Consider the following 22,588-nt stretch of genomic DNA (forward strand, 5'->3'; position numbering starts at 1 on the left):
GAAGAAGTAATCGAAGCTGTAAATGGTTATTTTGAGGAGCTTGACGAATCAGTCTATAGAGATGGCATTAATAGACTGGAACACCGCTATGAGAAATGTATCAGCCTTGGAGGAGATTATGTTGAGAAATAAAAAAAAAAATTTTTAAAAACCTTGTTTTTCTTGGTCAGGCCGGAAACTTATCAATCCACCCTCGTACATTAACGATAGGAACTTTGAAATGAAAATTAAAAACGGTATGTAAATCTAAATTAAATAAGAATAAAAATGAAACCTCTTCTTGCCCCTCTTTAGCGGCAATGTGTAGCGGAGTATATAAATCTTTTGTTGTTGCATGAGGATTTGCTCCATGTTGTAGCAAAAGCATAACAATGTCAACATTTCCTAATCGAGATGCAACGTGCAAAGGTGTTTGTTCTTCTCGAGCTTTTGCATCAACGGCTGCTCCATTCCTTAGTAGTATTCGTATTATATCTGTCTGTAATAAGAAGCAAATAGTTTATTACTTTTGAGTTTTGTTATGTTAAAGTATTTTCTTGTAACTGCCTTAGTATATATACTGTAAAATTACTGAGAAATGAGTTGATGCCGTCATTTGCATGTAACATAATTTTAAGACTAGTCAAGTACAGAAATACAACGACATTTTGTTTTTTATGTAAAAATCTACTGTTTAAGAAAAATTTGGCTTGAAAAATTATGTTTAAGTATATGTACCTGGTTTGCCCTCGCAGCTAAATGTAGAGCGGTTTCTCCTCGAACTGTGGGAACATCTGGATTTGCGTCATGTTGGAGTAGATATATTACAATGTTCATGCAACCCATAAAACTAGCAACATGTAAGGGAGTGAGGCCACTTTCGGTTGTAGCACCAATATCTGTTGGAAAATATTTCCTTACTGACTTAACAATTTTTAAGGAATCAGGCGTTCTTCGATTAAAAAAATCACTTTAATATTTTTTCCAATACATACACGCACGCATATTGTGCTTCCGTTAATGTTTCTTAGAGAATATATATTACAAACAAATTTTTACTCTCAACTTCGTCTACGTGAAGAAATATGTCCCGTACATATTCTATTATTATTACTGACACTGATTAAGTCTTTCATTAATTGTTTTTAATTACCGCTTAGAAGTGAAGTAGTTACGGTTGTATTTTACAAACCACATATATACTACTTATTTGTATTCATTCCTCAAATAAGGCAAACAATAGTTCTAATGAACATCGTATATTAATGAATTCAATGATTCTTATAGAGTGAATGCTTTAAGGTAATACTAAACTACAATTTCCTGTTTCACTTCACAAAAATATATAAATAAATCCATGAGTGATCCTGTGGCTTTAGATTTTGTTAAATAATATTGCCGTTATACATGAAGACTGATACTACATCTAGTATTAGATTAGTGTTACGTACTTGCACCATGTTTTAGTAAAAGTTCCACCATTTTAATCCTGTTTTTTTTACAGGCGATGTGAAGTGGAGTAAAACCGTTCAAGGCCCTTGCATTTGGATCAGCTCCTCTGTCTAAAAGTAATTTAGCAACTCGTACATGTCCGCAATGAGCAGCAACATGAAGCGCAGTGAGATAATCTACCGTTACTTCATCAACTGGTGCTCCATGATACAGAAGAATTCTAGCAGCATCAACATGTTCTCCCTGGGCTGCCATATGTAGTGGAGCAAGTCCATTCTACATATAAACAAATAAAAGTTGTATGAGTGCACTTCATGCCTTGACAAAATCCAGAAATTTAAAAAAAATGGTAAAGAATATTAGCTTCAGGTAAGGAAGGAACTACACATTTAGAGTTATTGTAAAAGGTATTAATTTCGGTATTTTTTTTTTAGCTCAGCATGGGATAATCTAATGAATGTAATGGTTTTTAACAAGTTCTGTTAATATTAGGCACGAATTTAATCAAAAACAGCATTAAGTCACCGCGTTCGGTAGCATCCAAACGATTTTTTTTTTTAGTTAACACAAATACGATGATGAGAATGCTGTCAAACACATCACAATCCAGGGCACATTGCGGGATTGCCTTTTTTCGTCAATTGTGGAATTCATGTCTGCCAATATCTTTCACGTGCAAGAAGAGTTACTTTTAAAATTTGCCGTTTTCGAGGTTTTATTATTTTTTTAAGTAGCACACAGCAGTAGGAAACAAAATAACATGGCTATTTTACGGTAAGAAAGCTGGAGCAACAATATTTTCAGGAGAGATAGCTATACCTTCAAGCTTCTCGTCCATACTTTCAAGGTGGGTTGATTATATACAGGGTGTTAGATATTTAAGGGCGGATTAGATTATCTTTAAACAATCGTAAGTTTATTTTTTTAAATGGAACACCCTTATGTATTTTCATAGTCTTATGCAGAATTCTATTCTCTTTCGAATGATACTATGGTACCGATCTCCTCTAATTTTCAAATTATTTGCTGTTCTTTGTAAAAGCAACTAAAATCGTTTAATCTTTCAAAGAAAATAGATAGACCAAATAATACAATTAATTGTTATCACTTAAACACCTCACACATTTTAGTAATTAAAAATTTTGATTCTCCATGTCAGTTATTGAATATTATTTTTAGAAAATAGAGAATAGAAAATTAAAATACGAAATACGTATTCGAATTAAGAAGAATTTTAAGAAATCAATTACAGTACGGCGAACTACAGATTATTCTAGTAAAAAAGAAACTAAACAATAAATAAAATTAAATAATTAACGATATAGACGGATAATAGTTTAATGATTCGTTATGTTTCCCATTTAACTGTAAGCAATTTTTTCAAATGATCTTTTGATTCTCTCCATGAGAATTTCTTTTGTATTAACCGTCCAAATTATTTGGATCTGAACCTTCTTGTGTTCGAGTCAAGATCGTTTTGCAACATCTCTGGGTTGAAGTGCACAAAGATAGTTGAACTTGAAAGGATATTACTTTTTAAAATATTTTGAAATGCTTAAATCCTGTTGCGCAGTGCGAATTGAAGACTCCGGAAATGCATGATAATATGTCAAAACATTTACTATGTTATCTTCTTTGGTAATACTTCTTCTGTTCGCAGAAATCCGACTGATTATATTCTCTATTAATAAATAATAAATTTAGAATGTAATAAACATAATATTCAATTTTGTTTCCAACACAAGAAGAATAATTTGGAGGGTTAATACAAAAGAAGTTCTACTTGAAATAATTAATGTTTTTAATAAAGCTATCTATCTATCTGTCTATTTTGTTTGCTATTTTGTCAAATCAACTGTTAGAATTATTTCAGCTCTACAAAATGGATATCTCAATTTTTTTGGAAAACTTTTTTGATCCTAAAAGCAACATAGCTTAGCCAACTTTCACCCCCGTTTTGGAGGGAAACCTTCTAAAACAAGTAAATTAATAGATTTTCCGAGAAAATGTTAGGTACAGTGACATTGAAGTATGAAACGAATAAACTCGCTGAAACAATCGAAAAGTAGAAAATACCACAAATGGCGCGGTAAACGCCATCTGTAGTACAATGCTACATTTTAGGTGTACGTATGCTCCAACAATGTCCATTTAAATATATTGGATATCTACTTGCTGAAACGAATACCGATGTACGCTATTCATTATGCAGGTCACTATACATTATCAGTGCCTCAAGTTTCTAAAATTACTAAGAGAGGGGTCACTCCGAACCTAGAATTTATCTATTATATTCATGTATATACATATATAAGACATGTCACTTAATTTTATTTTTCCTTTTTAGTTCACGTTTTTTTTTAAATAAAAGCTTAATATCACAATATTGCATTGTCACGGGACGTACATAAGTATGCTAAATTTCAGCTCAATCGGATAACCAAAAGTGGTCGAAAAATGGCTTGAAAGATTTGACGCGGACAATTTACATACGCACATTGCAAGTTAAATAAAAGCTTGTAAAAATAAAGGTACTTTACCCCTGAGCAAAAATTATATTTTTTAACATAGATCACATATCACTGCAGAAAAATTAATATTTGATTAGTCTAATTTGGGTTTTAGACCAAGCAAAACTTCTTATCAAGAATAACTCTTTTACAAAACCAATAACAAGCTTCCCGTATGGTGCCAACTACAATGTAAATCATATATTTTCTTGATTAACATAACAAATAGTACATATTAAAATTTCAAGAAAATCTGAGGTGTATATTNAAAGATCAATTTTTAAACTACGTACCTATATTTTTTTGTCAAAAATTTGCATTTAAAGATAAAAACATAAAAAATAATTATCTCAAAAACGGTTACCGGCTAGAGTATCATACGACCAAATTGATCACATATGAGATCTACTTTAACCCCTCTAAGGGAATATATCAAATTTCCTGTACCCCTATAACCGTTGTCTTAGAAATCCACGATCATGCGGACAATTGCTTTCTTTTTTAAACTAAAGCACACTTCAATTGAAAAATAGTAAAGTGTAGAAATACTAATAGACAGTGCTATAAATAAAATACCTTAGTTTTTGCATGCATTGGTGCTCCATTTTCCAGCAACATATCCACAACTTGGTCGTGGCCTGATCTAGCGGCACAATGCAATGGTGTTAGACCATCCCGTGTTTTTGCTTGAATATTAGCGCCTTTTGCAACAAGAAGAGAAACCATGTTGATCTTACCCCATTTACTTGCCACATGAAGGGGAGTAATATTATGTTTAGCTGAAAAATTTACATCAGCGCCTTTGTCATACAAAAGGGAAGCCACTTTGTCATTTCCGTAGTGAGCAGCTATGTGCAAAGGTGTAAATCCGCTTTTCGATGTTATATCAGGGTTATGGTCATTCTGCCAACAAAAACTATCATTAAGACGTATTATAAAATTCTTGCAGCAGAGTAACAGATTTTTTAAATGTAATATTGATCAAGAGATGTTGACAACTTTTGTCACAAATATACTACAATTTGCGCTTATTACAGTAGAACTACGAGTATCCACTGCGCATTAACAAGTAAATATGTCCGAAAAAAAGCTTAATAAAAATCGGCAGCATTAGTAATAAAGGTTTTTTTATGTGAAAATTTCTCTTGATTTTAGATTAAAAAAAAAAATCAAAAAATCCGCTTTATTGCTTTATTTTAACAATAAAGTGGAAAAAGTAGTTTTTCTGAAATTTCTTAACAAAATAATGGTGTACAATCGGTTTTTGTGCAATAAAATTATCTCAAAACTGAGTTTCTAAATCAATATCAGTCAACAAATAAAAATGTTATTGCAAAAAAACTTGAAAATTGGGGGTTTTTAGTTATTGTTAAAATTTTTTCAAAAATTCGTTTAAGATGGATCAAATTATCTTACAATTAAATAGAAATTCTAGCTATTTTTTATAAATAAGCGGAATATCTTTTGTTTTTAATGTTAGCTCTTTTTATAAAAAGGTATTTCTGGAATAAATGTCAAGCTTTGGAAGGTTGCAACTACATGCAACATGGAATCACATGGTGAATACAGCAAACTGATTAAATGGCAAAAAATGTTTTAAGAAAACTACAAGTCACAATTCGAAGCCGGCCCTGGGCGGGAATTGGCGACGTCGGACTGTACCTATGAATTGAGATAAGAACTCAGAAGTTACATGATGGAGTAAACGGTGCCGGTTGTCGATACATTCAAATAAACAACAAAACAACAAACATTACGATAAAAATGAAATAATACCAGCATTTGTTCATCGCAAATACTACACAGCATTATTTTAATTACATATCAAACTGTAAACGATCAAAAGAAAGAAAAAAATGTAAGTTACGTACACATTAGTAAGCAAATGAATAATCATTTAGGCAAATTTTCACACTACCATTGAAGTGCTGCGAAGGCGCGTTAATTTTTTTACACCTGTAAATACAGATACGTAGAACGTGATAGAAGACAGGTTTTGTAACATCTACCAAAATTATGTACAAAAAGGAATCTAATTTTGTTGGTTGTTGTATAATAATTTATACATTTTAAGACTATAATTTTGCCAATAAACCAACAATAGTTGTGGAGTGAACTTGTTATTTATTACAGTGCGACGTTTCGACCGTCAATTTCGGACAATAATTATCACATCGTAAGCGTATTTTGTGCACAAGAATATATATAAGATCCTTATAAGAACAGTGTAATATTCGTTAAACCGGATGATGACCGAAATTGGCGGTCGAAACGTCGCACTGTAATAAATAAAAAGTTCACTCCAGAACTATTGTTGGTTTATTGGCAAAATTAGAGTCTTGAAATGTATAAATTATCTACCAAAATTATTTATGAGCCACTCTGGGATATGGATGACTATACAATCACCAAGTTCTGCCGAACTAAATGCCATTGTCATAACTACTGTTTTACACTGACCTATGCTAGTGATGCATTGAACTACTGAAATAACTTCGACTAACTGCATATATGCAAGCCTACAACATTAATAGAACAAAAAACTAATTTATTTATGTTAATATTCATTTACAAAAAAAAGTTATTTAAAATTTTGTATGTTTCTATAACGCACCTATGATTATTTTTTGTATTAAAATGTACATGATACCAACTCAACTTTTAGGTTGGTAATCATGATTCTCATTCTATGTATGTTTACAAATGAGTATGTTATTAATATATGAAAAGAGACACATGTCACTGTCAATCGATGTAATAACCATTTTTGATCTTTTATCATTAGATAACTTTTCAATCCTATAAACCTGTGTTATTATTTGCTCACCAGTTAACAATTTATATAGTTTTTTTCAAGGTGGGGGTCAAATAGTTTTTTTAACGTTTCGGTTTATTCAACCATCATCAGACTTTTGAAGTGTTACTGCTTGTACACAGATAATAACATATTTTTAAACATTCTTTAATGTTGAACTACTGTATACTGGTTCTGAATTCAAGAAAGAATGTTTAAAAATAAGTTAATATCTGTGTACAAGCATTAACACTTAAAAAGTTTGAAGATGGTTGAATAAACTGAAACGTTACAAAACGTAGGTATAGTTGTGTAATTATTTGACCGCCATCCTGGAAACAAAAAACTAATTGTATCGTAAACAACGTCAATCACATTTAATCTAATCTAACTAATTACAAACAATCTATGAGTTAAAATACAAAAGAAATACAACATGAATGCTGCTAATTACCAGCTGATTGAATGCGGCATTTAATAGTAGCATTTCTTTGCGTGATCCTGCCAGTACCGGACTGACTTTCTTCATGCTTGCTACTTATTTCAGAAACACCTCGTGTATGCGCCAGGAGCTACGAATGGCATATAAAACGTCTAGAGCAATAAAGGGAACAAAAAACGGGAGTGTTATTATTCTTTATAGAAATCGCTTGTGAAGCGGGGTCTATCGTTCTATTTAATGATCAATAACATTGCACTTGGTAGAGTTCTTACGCAGTATACATTAAACGGCGGCTGTCAAAGAATACATACACCTACATCTATGTTTGTTCATTTTGTTGATTAATGATAATAGATTTTATTATGGTTTATAAATGCAACTTTGGTTAACGTGTACATTCAATAACGTCAACAGTCACAGGTGAAACTCTAGTCCCTTTTTCATTATATTCTTGATTAATAGTACAATCGATTATAAAATTATCTGTCGATGTCAATTTTGTAATACAAACCTGTAATAATAAAGAGGCTGCTTTCACGTCATCCTTTTTGGCTGCGATATGAAGAGCTGGCAACTTAACCTTACCTCTTGTATCGTTTTCTAACAATACAGCAACAACTTTGTCATGACCCTGCTGCATTGCAACTGCTAAAGGTGTAAATCCGTCCTAAAAATGTAGTATATTAATGTAACAAATCACAAACAATTGATAATAACTCCTATTTTTTGAAATGTTTACCCCCATCCTCCATGAACTTTTAAAAACGGTAAACAAGAGAGGGGGGAGTCGGGCTGACCTTGAACCCCAAAAATGATGAAAGGTGGGGGAGACTTTAAATTTAGTATAAGAATAAATAATGAGAAAGACATATGAACGGTGGGAGGAGTGCCTATTTGATCAAGTATTTCATTATTAGCCTCCACACTTTTTCCCCCTTCAATTTTTTATTAGTAAGGATATTGTCCTTGGCCGTCCCCCTAAACCCCTCCACCGCCACTACCCCCGTCCGAGAGACGGTTTTATCATCTAGACCAGTGATTCCCAACCGGTGGTTCGCGAACCCCTGGAGGTTGGTAGTGTTTACAGAGGGGGTTCGCGAAAATAATATTGTAATGGCGGATGTTTTAAAACGCCATTAAAATCAAAAGCAAAAAAAAAAACAAAACAAAAACACAAAAATTAAAGAACACACCTACTGTAAAACAGATTGTTCGCTGCCTGTTTGTTAAGAAATCTATAACAAATTGCAATATTTTAATTTCTTTTTTCCTTATCTGTTTTTCAAAATTACTTCATCAATATCAAAATATATCAACAATTTTATACATTAAAATTTATTCCTCTTATTCAAGTAATCAAATAGTATTCTCTTTTTATTACAAACATTTATTTATATTTAAAACATTTTATCAATGTGATTAGTATCATGTTCTGCTTTATATTTAAAATCATTGCAGCAGTTTTCCCTTCTATGTAATATTTTTTTTACAATACAATTGGAAATAAATATCAAATTAAGGCAGTTTACTACATTTACATCATTTTAGTCTTATTAATGTTTTATTTAAACGTTTCACGATTAATATAATCAATTATTCTGCAATATGAAAAATATATATTCTATCAAATTTTATTGCTTTTTTTATCTGTCATTAACGACTACATAGGGGGTTTCTCAAAATGTTTCGGACCTTTCTTTTGGTTTGCGAGGAAAAAAAGGTTGAGAAACACTGATCTAGACAATTACCAAAAAGGAGACTCACCCCAATTACCACACAATACTGACAAAGAATGAAAATTTAAGTTAGGTCTTCGCGTTGGTTATGCATTCGTTAGCTTATGATTTATGTATATGTAGGTACTCTATAGACGAGTATAATTTCGTTTTATATTTGTATTTATATTGACAAGGTTTTCTATGAGTTTTCTATACACTAAGTAGTTGTTAGAGTTAGAGGAAAGCGTGTACACATGTTGAAACAAGAAAAATAATTACTCTCGTTTAGTTAATAAAATTATAAGTTCAGTTAATAATTAATCATTAATAATGAACCTGAGGAACCCCTGACAGAACACTTGCTTCGATCACTACTAATGTGGTGTTATCACTCCTGCGTTAATAATATACAAGATGCTCCATTTTCGGCAATTTTGCGGGGTATCTCCTTTATTTTTAAAATAGAGGATTGCGGTATTCCACAGCCGTCTCTACTTACAAGCCATGCTGATGGATTAATTGGCAACACTGTGGGAGTCCCAGGATTTCCCAGTTAATGAGAGTTACAACTAATACATTGGTTGTTGTGTTTTTTTCGTTGTTCTATAATATTTCAATTTTAGCGGAAATATCGTGCAGTAAATGTGCAATAAGGATGATTACAGTGTGTTATAGTGATTAATACCTTTGGACCCAGTTTTTAATTGCAGAACTATTATGTGAAAGATGCGAAAATGTTTTAGGTCAGATTGTGTGTTTTAGTTGTAAATTTTCTTGTTTATTTCTTAACAAATGCCTCTCGTCGTTGTGTTCCCAGTTGCAATTCAAATTATAAATCATCTTTAAAATGTAAGTACAAGTATGTCTATATTTTTATTCCCAAAAAAATGATGAAATGCGAAAAAAATGCATAAGTATTATACCTCGCAAAGTGACATTATAAAAACAATAAAAAAAGTATCCACTGCCGGTAATGTTTTGAGTGAGCTTTTAACATATCCTAAATTACCAGAGAAAAATGAAACAAGAATTTAAATTGTTGAAGAATCTCCCTTAAACATAAGTTAGTTTATTGAAATTTTAAATTCCGATTTTTTAATGAATTGTGATTTAGATGACTCCTCAAAAATTTGCATTTCAGGATATGCAGTTCATTCTGCCTGTAAAAAGGTAACTTGTAACAATTGTGTTTCGCTCATAATAAACAATAAAGGCTCTTGCGTTGGTGATATTTATTTTGATTATTTACAAAGGGGAGGACTTTCTGTTCCTACTGATAATATTAGTATAGTTTTTTTTTTCACATTTATGCCATTCTTGAAGAAATAAGTAATAACGAATATCTGCAGACACAATATTTACGGGCTGAACTCCAAAAATCAATTTTAGGAAAATTAACTATTTTCAAAAATATTTAGTTTTGGAAAACATTATAAAGATATATTCTTCCAAATTTTATCTTCTTTTGCTAATGTTTTGCTTAATGATTACGTTAAAATTATAAATTATAGAAAGCAAGAGTCTTGCCACTCCAATTAAAATTCAGCTAACTGTAAGACAGCAAAAATCCGTAAATTAGAAATTAGAAATTGTAATTAGTTTTTTCTAATGGGATGGGAGGGCTATTGGTGAACCCCAAGAAAAGCTAACGCGTCTTGGCAATACTTCAATTGTGGTGTAGAAATTTGCTTTAATAAAATTACAATTATCGAGATGAAATTCATGTAGGTACCTAACAATGTTTACACTTAATCTTTTGTATTTTCTATTTTGTTCTTAATACCTACATGTTGAAGTGTATTTTAAATAACGTCACATACTATCAGTGATGAACAAATGTTAATTATTTAATAATTTATTTCATTTTTATCGTAATGGGTGTCTAAAAATCATGTGTAACGACGTGTAGTAATAACAAGTAAGACTCGCAAAATAGGACTCTCACATCGAAGCAATGCGCTGTTGCCAAATTTCTCAGCATGGCTTGTATTAGAGACGGCTGTGGGTATTCGCGAAAGAAAGAAGAAGAAAAAATACCTTTTTATGAAATAAAAATGACGTCAGCAGAATTTTCATATTTTTTTTTGTTCTTGAGATACAGGGTGGAGTTGAAAAGTACCACTTTTGAGGTACCCCCTAGTATCTCAGTTATCTTTAAACTTATTCAAAAAATGCACTCTGATGGAAATGTTTTAGTAGAGCTCAGTGACGTGGTCAACATTTTTCTAGCTTCTTCTGTTTTTTAGCTATGACGCAAGCATATGTAATTTTTAATGGAATATTATTTTTTATACTTTTTCCAAAAATGTATAATTATATACAATTATTCTCGAAAACAAGCTCAGAATTTAAGATTTTCTAATTTTTTTGTGTCCAATTAGTAGGTAATAGCCCATAACTAATTTGTTTGAATCAAAAAGTAAAATGTCATCCTCATAAATTTCATTTCGTTCAACATTTACACCCCGGCGTTGATGAGCGTCAAATTTTGACAATGGTATTTATAACAAATCCGTACACTAATGAATCATTTGAAAGACTTGTTATTTGGTCCGATGAATCTTATTTTTCAAGTACGACTATTTTCTTGTTTCGTTTTGGTCTACAGAATTTTTAAGATTTCACAGCACGGCAGTACCGAGAAATCCTTAAGTTATTCCAGAACTGATGAATTCCATTAGCCCTATATAATGCTGCTTATTTTCAACAAGACGGTGCCCTAAGACACAACTCTGCCCTCTTAAGGGTGTTTTTGGATTAACTTTCCTCAAAGATGGATTCGTATAATAGCTGCAGATTTGTAAAACATTTAGATTTTTCAATTTTGAATTTTCTCCTATGCAGTTTCACGCAAAATAAAATCTACAAAACGTGATAACAGTCTACAGCGGAACTTCGTGCTTAACATTCCAAAATTTGAAATGATCTATTATGCCTTTGGGCATTATTAGAAGAATAACAAAAATGCGCCAATTTTAAATATGGCAAAATGGCCATCATGTAAAAAAAAATGTTTTCATCTTTCTTTTGTTTTGTGTAAAACTCACTAGATTTATTAGTTAAAATGCTGTAATAAAAGATTAAATTAAGAATTAATAAAGATGTTTTGAATTAAGCTTAAAAGTATTATAACTCTACTATAATAATAACTTACATGGATTTTGTTTTCATAAATTTTAGCCATAACTAATCTACTAATTGGGCACAAAAGAAAATTTAAGAAAATCTTAAAATTCTGAGCTTGTTTTTGAAAATAATTGATTGTGTGTAATTGTACGATGTATTTTTAGAAAGCCCATATCATATGTTTGCATTGTATTATAACTAAGAAATGGAAGACACTAGAAAAAAGCTGATTACACCACTGGATTCTACGGAAAAAATTCTATAGCAATTACTTTCCTCTTCGATAAATTTAAAGATTAATAAATGATCGATAACTGACAGCGAGATACAAGGGGGTGCCTCAAAGGTGATATATTTCAATTCCACCCTGCATCTCAAACACCAAAATAGATATGAAAATTCTTCTGATATCCCATCCCAAGTCTTGAAAATGGAATACCCTGTACACATAAGCGCGAAACAAACAAGTTTGTTTTGAAAAATTGGGATGAGTCTCTTTTTTCTTTAAAAACTTTATTTTTATATAAATACTTTCAATACTTAAATTTGTCTTACCTCGGTAGCCAGAGCTTGGTTTGCACCTTTCGAAAGTAAATATTTGACAACGTTTTCGTGATTTTCCTGAGCTGCCATATACAATGGGGTGAAGCCATTTTGTGATTGAACGTTAATTGAAGCACCATGCTGGATTAATAATCGGACAACTTCCTCCTGGCCAGCTATAGAAACAGAAAGAAACTGCATCTAATGTAAAATATATACAAGACAACCTCTGAGGTACCTACTAAAAATTTCTGGATTCACAGGAAGTCACTGACCTGAAACTATATTGTTTTTTCCAGGGTGGCGGTCAAATAATTAAACAACTTTATGTTTTTTGTTACATTTCGGTTTATTCAACCACCTTCAGACTTTTAAAGTGTTACTGCTTGTACACAGATTTTAAATTAATTTTAAACATTTTTTCATGTTGAACTACTGTATACGAGAAACTTCTTTTCAACGATGCATCATGTATTTTTGACAAGCGAATTTTATATAGAGCGCGTGATAGAAGCATTTCTTATATATTATCAAGTATAACTTGGTACCCTTTAATTTAANTATATGTGAATGTATCGTTTTTTGATTATCCTTCTCGGACACGGTGCATATAATGTTGTTGGGATCTATACCGAGTCATTTAAGATTTATTTATTTAGTAAAACAGTTGGAGGTTTATTTATCTGCATTTTGTTAATATGTCATTTACAATAAAACTTTACTACAGAAATATCTTGCAAATCTGTTCTTACAAATTACCTACTTAATAAATTTTCGATTATTTAATAACGGTTACAGAGTAATTCAACGTATTAACGTTTTAACGTATTATGATCAAGATGGATAGCTCTATTAACTTTTCCAGATTTTATAAATCTATTGCTCACTGATATAAAAAAGAAATATTACTGTCGCGTAATAAACCATCTGTCGCACTCTAATTTATTTTTCTAATTAATCTTTCATTAATACCACTATTATCAATTAATTGTTTGCTCGCTACTATATCGCTCACTGAACCGTTTTTTCGCTCTATAGAACCTAACTTTTTGGATCTCACGGCAGCTGTTCCAGAATGTACTCTCTAAACAAATCTGGCTTTCTTAGCAACTTGGCGCTTCCTTACATATGGTGGGTTACTTTCATAAGGTATTATTCTACTTGTATCTACACAAGGTTCTCTATTTTCATGTTACTTTTCTAAAAACTATAACATTCGAAGGTCCTTAGAGTACGAAATAAAACAGAAATTTAGTAAAAAGTAAAATAAACAGAAAGAAAAAAATATTGCATAGTTAGAGAAAAGAAACCAGTGTGATAGAAGAGCATCCATACAATTGACAATGAGCCATCCATGCTTCGTGCAAATTATTGGAAAAATTATGGTTCCATTAGTGACAGAATATTCGTTTTTATTGAAAGGCTATTTGTGGCAGACTAGAAACTTCTCATTTATTCTCATATTAGTAAGTTCGATAATGTACCGTTATATGGGTAGTTCTACGAACGAAGGAATTTTAGACGGCACAGTGTATTTCGTATATTAATATTTAAAAAATTAGTTTTTTCCAAATGAACATTATAAACCATAACAGTGGCTGGTAACCTCAAAATAACCCTATTTCAACTCATATTTATTGCCAAAAATTACATTCAAAATGTAAAATTCACAGTCTCCTGGCCTGTCACTTCGGGAAAGTGAAAGCTACTAAACTGAATAAGTATTGTTTCCGAGTATGTAAAAACAATTTTACACTGCAGTAGTGATTTTCGTATTAGTATTATTTCACTGTGTAAGTAATTATTATTTTTTGTATATTTTATTCAAAATATATTCTATTAAATTTTGTCCTTCAAATTTTCTACCGTTTTACTATCAGATCAAAACACTTTAAAATTCGAGAAATATATATTTCGATCAAGTTATTGTTCTTCACAATAATTAATTGAAATACAATAAATATAATAATATGCAAGTTTTATTAAATTAGAGATTTTATCAGTTATCTCAGTTAACATTGCGAATGAGATTCTGTTTTGTTCAGTCAATGTATCAGTATCCTGGTAGGTAGTTTCGTAAAAAATTATCGTAAATATAAATAATTTTATAGTTATATAAGTTGTGCATGTGTTGCCTAGTGATAACGGACTTTTTTTATTTTTAAAAAGCATTATTTTGCCATTTTTCTACTAAATATTGAGAATATTATCAGTCAACTTTAAAAACGGGATGAGACTCAAATCATCGCTGAAGATTATTGGATTCATTGTATTAAGTGCTATGAATGGGCCCAAATCCAATGTATTAAAACCGATCCTCAATTTTTTACATGCCCAGATTGTTTATTTCATTCATATTAATAAGTAATAGATAATTTACAAATAATTATATTTCAGTTAATTCTATTTGTTTAAGGTTTAAAATTTAATGAATTGTTAACCTAGATTGGGTAATAAAAATTGATTAGAGAAATTCTTCTATGTTAATGTTAGTTTTAAATTCATTTTTTTAGTTTCCTGGATATAACTCTTTTTAATGACCATAAAATTTATAATTCTTAATTTTTTGACTGGTCACTTTAAACTTGAAAAAAAACTACTTGCCAATACTTAGATATAAAAAAAATGTGATTCCGTTATTCACCTTATTTTCTTCCTTCATGAGTAGAATTACCCATATTGTAGATTACAAGAAAGGAATTTATTTTAGTACGTGAAAGTGCCGGCTAAAAATCAAAGTAAAAAAAGTAGTTACCATAACAATATGTATAATAAAACAGCAATAAATCTACTTGAAATCGATGTTTAAGTTTTAATGAAATGAGAAACACCAAACTTGACATAGCAGGATAGCGAAAATCTGGCACACATTAAAATCACTGTAAAAAAACAAATTTTCAATGAAATGAATGTAAAAACAATTAACTAATGCATAACATACATGAAAGTTCATTAACTGTCTGTAAATATAGAGGTAAGGCAAATTACCGAACATACAAATTACACATTTCTTTGTCGACATTATTTCCTATTTTCATATACCACGTCGTATTTTTCCAAAGATGATACCGCTCTTTGATGATTGCATTTAATAGAATATCGATCACTCGCCACTGTTTTTAAATTTTAAAATACAAGTGTGATCTCCGGCAGAAATAATGCTGGGCATCCGATTATCACGACATCTTTGGAATAGGTATACGCATTTAAGAAACCTATCGGAAAGATAATTAATACAATTAACCAGAAGTTTAAAAGAAAGGTAAGTACTTTTTAAGGACCTCACGAAGATTCTTGACAAACTGAATCACTACGCTGCTTATATATACATACACACGAGTATATTACGTGATAACTGGTCAAATTAATAAAGAAAACCGCTTAATATTCTTTATCTAAATTAAGTAATTATTGCATTTGAAAATACACCGCCTATACGATGTTGTCTCTATATCATATCACGTAGATAGTGTTTGCATATTCGATGATTAAAGCACAAAACCCGAATTAAATTTTATTTTTAATGCAGTTGTTCACGATAAAATTTTTAAACAATAAGTGAGAAAAAAAGAAAATAAAAGAGTCAAGCAAAATAAATGAGTGGAATTTCATCATTACAAAAAGCGTATGAATAGCAAATTTTCATGCTTCGTTGAATAAAAGAACTAGTAGGTAGAAGAATTAGTTTTTTCTTTAGATTCAAAAGACTTTCTCCGAGAAGCTCTTTAAATATCTCTCTTCCTTAGTTGAAACAAGTTCTGGAAAAAGCAACTACAGCTCATTTTTATTTAAAAACCACTTACCAAGAGAAGCTATGTGTAAAGCTGTGTTTCCTTTTTTCGTTGCAGCGTCGATAATAGCATCTCGTTTTAGAAGCTCTCGTACAACTTCAATGTGACCATCCTTAGCTGCCAGGTGAAGTGCGTTAAGGCCATTCTGAAATTTTTTTTTCTTAAAATATTTTATATTAAGCAATCGTTATAGTATAGTGGTTTTCTCATTTCATACTTATAATTCTCTCCATTTAGTACTCAATTTCAGTACAAAAGTTTAACTTTTGATTGGTCAAATCTAAAGATTTCAGATAAATAGAAATAATCCTTTAAGTTTCTAATAATATTAATACGCCGAAGGAACCCTGAAAATGTCTGAGGCCGTTGCTATATACCGTCTTGACAAGAAAATCGAAATTTATCAAAACGTTTTATATGGATTGGTTACTCCAAATTTAGCTGAGGAGCTACTACTATATTAAAAAGTGGTTGCTATTACTAACGAGATTTCTAAGTGATGATTACACGATATAAAATCGAGTGCCAATGTTGTCTCATTACGAATAAAAATACACTTAAACTAAACCGCAATACTTCCTTCAATTTCGCTATTCACAAAACGTTTACATGAGATCAATCAAAATATGGGTGACTTTTCACTCTCTTCGAGTGCTATAGTTACCGTTTACAGCATACTTAATAAATAATGAACATGTATGAAAATGACATAACTAGTAAACGCTGTCGTTATCATCATCATCATAAGGATGTCAGTCCTAAGACTGGTTGGACACGCACCTCCACTCTTTCCTATCCTGCGTTAATCTTCTCATTTCCCTAAAGCTGGAACAACCCATATCTTTAACTATTTGTGAACAGTAATTTAATCTAGGTTCTATTAAAAAACAAGTAGGTATATTGTCTACTAATACAGGAGACGTCCACATGTTTGAGTTTTTACTTTCGTTTTTATGCATTTTAATTAAATGGAGTGGTTACTGTAAATGTGAGGCTTTATACACGGTGTAACAGAAATAAGTGCCGAGCTTACAGAATGTGATAAAGCACTATTGGGATCCGTCAAATGGGCATACACCATTTGGTGGCAAAATTTATAACTCGAATGAGGGAAAAATTTACATAGGCACTGTGCACGCAAATTGTAAAATTGTTTATTAAAATAATAAAACACGTTAAAAAAGTAAAAATTTTTTTGATGATGGAGCTGTAATAGCACTTCAGACATAGATCTACTTTCCAATAAAAACTAACCGTTTTATATATGTAAAAAATATATCTATTCGGAAAATTAGAGAAAAAAGTAAAGTAATAGAAGCTTGGATGAAAGTAGTGGGTATCAAAGAAGTGAATTCCGGAATAAAAATTTGTTCACGTCATTTTAATGCACATGATTATATTTCAGCAAGTATTTACCATCAGCCATAACCTTAATATTTAAAATTAGAATCATACAAAAATTATAAAGTGAGAAATTGTGTAACTGATTTAACACAATTCTAATGATACGATATAAGTATTTTGAGGTTAAGAACCTACCTGCTGCAATACAACAAAGTTGCAATAATGTGTTTGCTACGTTCTCTTAAATCGGCTTTGCACGTGCAAGTCATTGATATGATATTGCTTAAATCACCCAGAATCACCTCACCAATTATATAACGTGAATCACTTTTTAAATATGAAGTTTGTAAAAAGTAGGCAGTAAACTTGACGGAATTTGAAGGCTAGCTTCCGGATTTGTTATTTCCGAATTTTATAATGTGATTGGCATTAAAAACACGCTCACCTTCAACGAAATTTCCTTTCCGAGGCTTTGTGTCAGCCCATTCACATATTGTGTCAATATTTATCATTTTATCGTAATTTAAAAACTTGGAAATTGCACGGTACACTATAGGAACTACGATAAATTTTCCCTAATCGACGCCATGTTTTTAGGCTCCTCCCATTTGACGGATCACAATAAAACATAAATAATATTCGAGAAAAACGTAGTTGATTGTAGAGGTAAATTCAATTCCGGCCCTACTAGAGAAATATGGCCCGCAACGTGCCCTTAATCAGTTGGTGGTTACCAGCATAAATGTAATATTTGTCTTGTGTCTTTTTGCTCATGCATTGTTTATTTGGTAAATTAAATTGTGATTCAGGGTGTTTACGGTAATAGCCAAACTCTAATAGCCATTTACGCCTTGTATAATACAATCGATGTGCAGTTCAATAAACTAATTGACAATACTACATCAATCAATAGTGCAGGTCAGTCACTGTGGAACAGTTATTGTTATGGCTTTAAACCATATGGCCCCTGTAGGACCGCAATCCTTGATTTAAAAGAAGACAATCCCTAAAGTAGTACACACGAAATAGTAGAGAACATTGACTCCTCTCATGTCACAGTATAGCAAATTTTAAAGGAACAATTACTGCATCCTCATCATCTGCAATCTTTGCTAAAATTTATGAGGTATCGAAGATATATTTTTCTTAGAGTTTAGAACTGTCTGTATTGTCAAACTATGTATAATGTAAAAATAAAGAGCTCTTAAAATATTGCTTTCCCTTTATTTCAAAAGTCTTTGGAAAACAATTAAGAAAAAACATAACTCATTTACATGCCTGTAATGTACTTCGTGTAGTACTCAGTGGCGGATTATCCGTAAGGCAAACTAGGCACGTGCCTAGAGCACGAGGTTACAAGGGGGATGCGCACGCGAAATTTTTGAAAAATTACAAAAACAATAATTGTGTCAGTAAGTACCTATGCACCTTTTTACACGATATAAAGATTCTTTATTCGTAGAGCTTTGGAAACGTGCTCTGCCTTCTTGATTATTCCTACAACGCCTGATCTAGAAACGTATGTATCCATACCATAGTATAAAACAAAGTCGTTTTCCGCTTTTCCTTTTCCTATGTACGGTTAGATCTTCTAAACTAAGTACGCAACGGATTTTGATGCTGTTTTCACTATTATTCAGGGTGATTTATAGGTACAGGGTGTCTCACGGCAGAGTTAGGATTTTCAAATTAAATCTAAAAAAGTTACTCTTTTAGGAAAAATATTTTTATTAAAAGGTAGTTAGCAATAATGCAGATTTCATTATTTGAAAATTATATCTTCTAAATGTCCTCCATTTCGTTGCATGCACTCTTGGAATCTGTCCATAGTATTTTGTATAACACGCCGAGGCATAGCAATTTCGCTTACATTACGGCTAATGTTTTCTTTTAACCCGGCGATATTCCTCGGAGTATTGATGTAAACCTTGCTATTAAGATACCCTCACAGGAAAAACCTCATGGGCGTTAAATTGGGTGATCGCGGAGATCACCAAAGACGGCATCAACTAGAGGAAACAGCTCACGAAGTTGGTCCACAGCTCTTGCAGTGTGAGAAGTGGCTTCGTCCTGCTGAAACCACGTCCATAATCCTGTAACAGCATGTTCTTGAAGCCGGGGTATAATCGTGCGACTATTTATTTCATCTGGTTTACACCTTCTAAAGCTCAGAACTTATTTCTGTTACACCTTGTATATACCTAGGGGTACCATAACTTCCAGGGAACAATAAGAGACACGTTGTCAATTGCGACTCCCAAATGCACTGGTTCAGAGATTCTCATACTTACAGTCGTATTTCTATAACTTTCGCAATTTGTGAACCCTTTTAATCGGTATAAGGAGTCAGAAATGAGGAAACAACCTTACAAGACGAATATCTTTTTTTTTTCAAATGAAGTGACCCATATTAAAAGAGACCGTTCGATTCGAAATTAAACGCTCTTTCTACTGATACACATATAAGATTTTGCATATTTCTTTCTGAGAATTTTACAGAAAAAATCTATTATTTTATATTTAACACAGACACATAAAGGAATATCGTTTGGATAGGTACCCTACCTAAGTGTAATTTTATAAAGACAAATTTTGACGTCCATCCTTGAGGTATTACCGAGGTGCATTACCTTTCTTACATAGTATACACACATACAAACACACACACATCCGTACATTACAAAATTGATCGAATTATGACTTCCATTCCAGAAGACAGGCTTAGAGACGTCTAACAAAATAATTTCTGAAACGAGCAAAAAAGTTTTTAGTTACACCAAGGTTGCTATGTAAAGCTAATAGAAGGAAATAGCTGTAAAGCTATCGGTATCTATACATAACTGATGGATAGGATGATAAAATAATTAAATTCAGGTAAAAAGGGAATTTAATCTCTATTATTTTGAGAAATCTTATTCAATACATTTCTAATCATAAAAATAATATTAAACAGAAGTAGGAAATAACAGCCCTTCGGAACAGTTTGAACGTAGGTAAGTTAAATTTAAACAAAGTAGCTTTGACCTCAGCTGAAAGCCGCTCATTATTATTTCCATGATTCCGTACAATCACACCTACAAATTCAGGAGCGGAATTCGAAGGGGTAAACACCGAGCTGCTGCGTTAAAAAAAATGTGAATATCGGCATATAAGACAACTACGTGCGAGTAGACATTGTGAACTAAATAAATTGTATTTTCTAACATCTTGTGTTAAAATAGAATTCTCTAAAAGTGAGTCCCAATGTTGAAGCCCTGAACCTCCACCAATACCGTCAGAACGAATTCAGAACATGACCCAAGGATTGAAAATACTAAGGCGTGCTGTAAGTGCAACCTCTATAATTATTACAGAAACCTCAAACAGTTTAGTAGCAATTGAGCTTTGTTTAGAAATAATAATAAATTAAAAACAGATATAAACAACGTTAACATCTAAATAAATAGATTAGCTAATATTCAGTATGTTTCGCTTGTGGAGAAGTCAGCCATAAACGTGCGGACTGCCTAGCCAAAAACACACAAGGCAACCGTCAATTAAGATGTAATTATTGTCATAAAATCGAACATAAAGAGGAAGTAGGTCAGAAAAAGAATCACAGTTTTAACAACAAAAGTAAAAGGGTAAATTTAATTACGGAAACAAAAACCAGCGAGTCTACGCTGATCAGGAAATTTCAAGCTCCAGAAAACATTACTAATAATGATGTAACAATACAATACATTCTTATTTATGTAGTCGATGATGTCAAAATCACACTTGACTTAATAGTAGGTCATACATTTACTGAAGACCCATCACTACCATCATTAAGACGAAAAAAGATTTACATATCTCAAAATTACCATCAACTAAATGCAGGAAATTTAATAATCAATTTATTATTAATTATATCGACATGTTTGATAAACCAGAGGGCGAAGTTGATAGAATATCAAATGTGGACCAATAACAGGAAGAGAACCAACGAATTTGGAGACCATTTTAGTTTCATTCCAAGTGAAATAGAAAAAAAAACCCTACCTCATACTACTACTAAAATGAACATTGCACAATTGGGCGATAAACCTATTGTTTATGTATCAGTATAATACAGCTTTTATTACGCCGGAGAGGCATTTTAAATTTCTCCAAATGCAATTCGGGTTGTCTAATCTTTAATGCACCTGCAGAGTTCCAAAAATTAATGAAGTTTTGTACATTTTTTCGATGAAAATGTTTACGTTTATCTGCATGCTATAATTATCCCGTATAAATCCATGATGGACGGAATATAAAAATTGCACTTTGAAAGTACAATTTCTTCCAAACATCTGCTGAATACTTATGTGGGGAAATATCCCACAACCGTATGAGACATACCAGTATCTGCGAACAATAATCAGATCAGACAGTTTTTAGGCATAGGATATTTTCGATGATTTGTGCAGGATTTTGCAACCTTAACGTATCCTCTTACAAAGTCCCTCTGCCATTTTACAGTTTATGTGGTCGGTATCAAATTCAAAGTAAGCACACATTGCAGTACCATACGTGCTACGTCTGTAAGAAAAGGACATAGTACCCAGGAAAGACCTCTGGTGATGGAGCTACAGGAGTACAATTTTGAACGGTATGAATATATTACATGTGGATTGTCCATCATAATAATCCCTCCAGTGATCGAGACTCATTTTATGAATGTAATCAATATTACCGAAGGCGAGTTGTTGGAAGCCTTTCAATTGCAAGACGAAGAATTATGTAAAATTTAAAGAAATTTAATGTCAGATGATACAACTCCGAATACAAAGATTTACTTTGAAAATTAAGTCAGTAAATGGGGAAAAATCTACAGAAAACTAGAAGACAGGATTAAAGTGGGATGTTGCAAGGATCAATAGCTGGCA

The 22,588-nt window shown here is 31.8% G+C and overlaps 1 protein-coding gene across 6 annotated transcripts in view; it reads right to left on the reverse strand.

Annotated features, from left to right (window-relative positions):
• Positions 1–22,588, reverse strand: part of LOC108735913 (ankyrin-3) — a 113,521-nt gene that overhangs the window by 41,510 nt on the left and 49,423 nt on the right. For all 6 annotated transcript variants that reach the window (XR_001937641.2, XR_001937643.1, XR_001937642.1 and 3 more), the window contains 7 exons: positions 16,368–16,500; positions 12,577–12,740; positions 7,689–7,844; positions 4,518–4,844; positions 1,431–1,707; positions 718–878; positions 275–478 (listed from right to left, as the gene is read on the reverse strand). Coding sequence is in view for 3 of the 6 variants with exons in the window: in XM_018468130.1 (XP_018323632.1) it covers positions 275–478; positions 718–878; positions 1,431–1,707; positions 4,518–4,844; positions 7,689–7,844; positions 12,577–12,740; positions 16,368–16,500 (1,422 nt within the window). In the remaining 3 variants the exon portion in view is untranslated. The remainder of the gene's footprint in view (positions 1–274; positions 479–717; positions 879–1,430; positions 1,708–4,517; positions 4,845–7,688; positions 7,845–12,576; positions 12,741–16,367; positions 16,501–22,588) is intronic.

Source organism: Agrilus planipennis, unplaced genomic scaffold (assembly GCF_000699045.2).
Source record: "Agrilus planipennis isolate EAB-ADULT unplaced genomic scaffold, Apla_2.0 scaffold95, whole genome shotgun sequence".
NCBI classification, from domain to species: Eukaryota; Metazoa; Arthropoda; class Insecta; order Coleoptera; family Buprestidae; genus Agrilus; species Agrilus planipennis.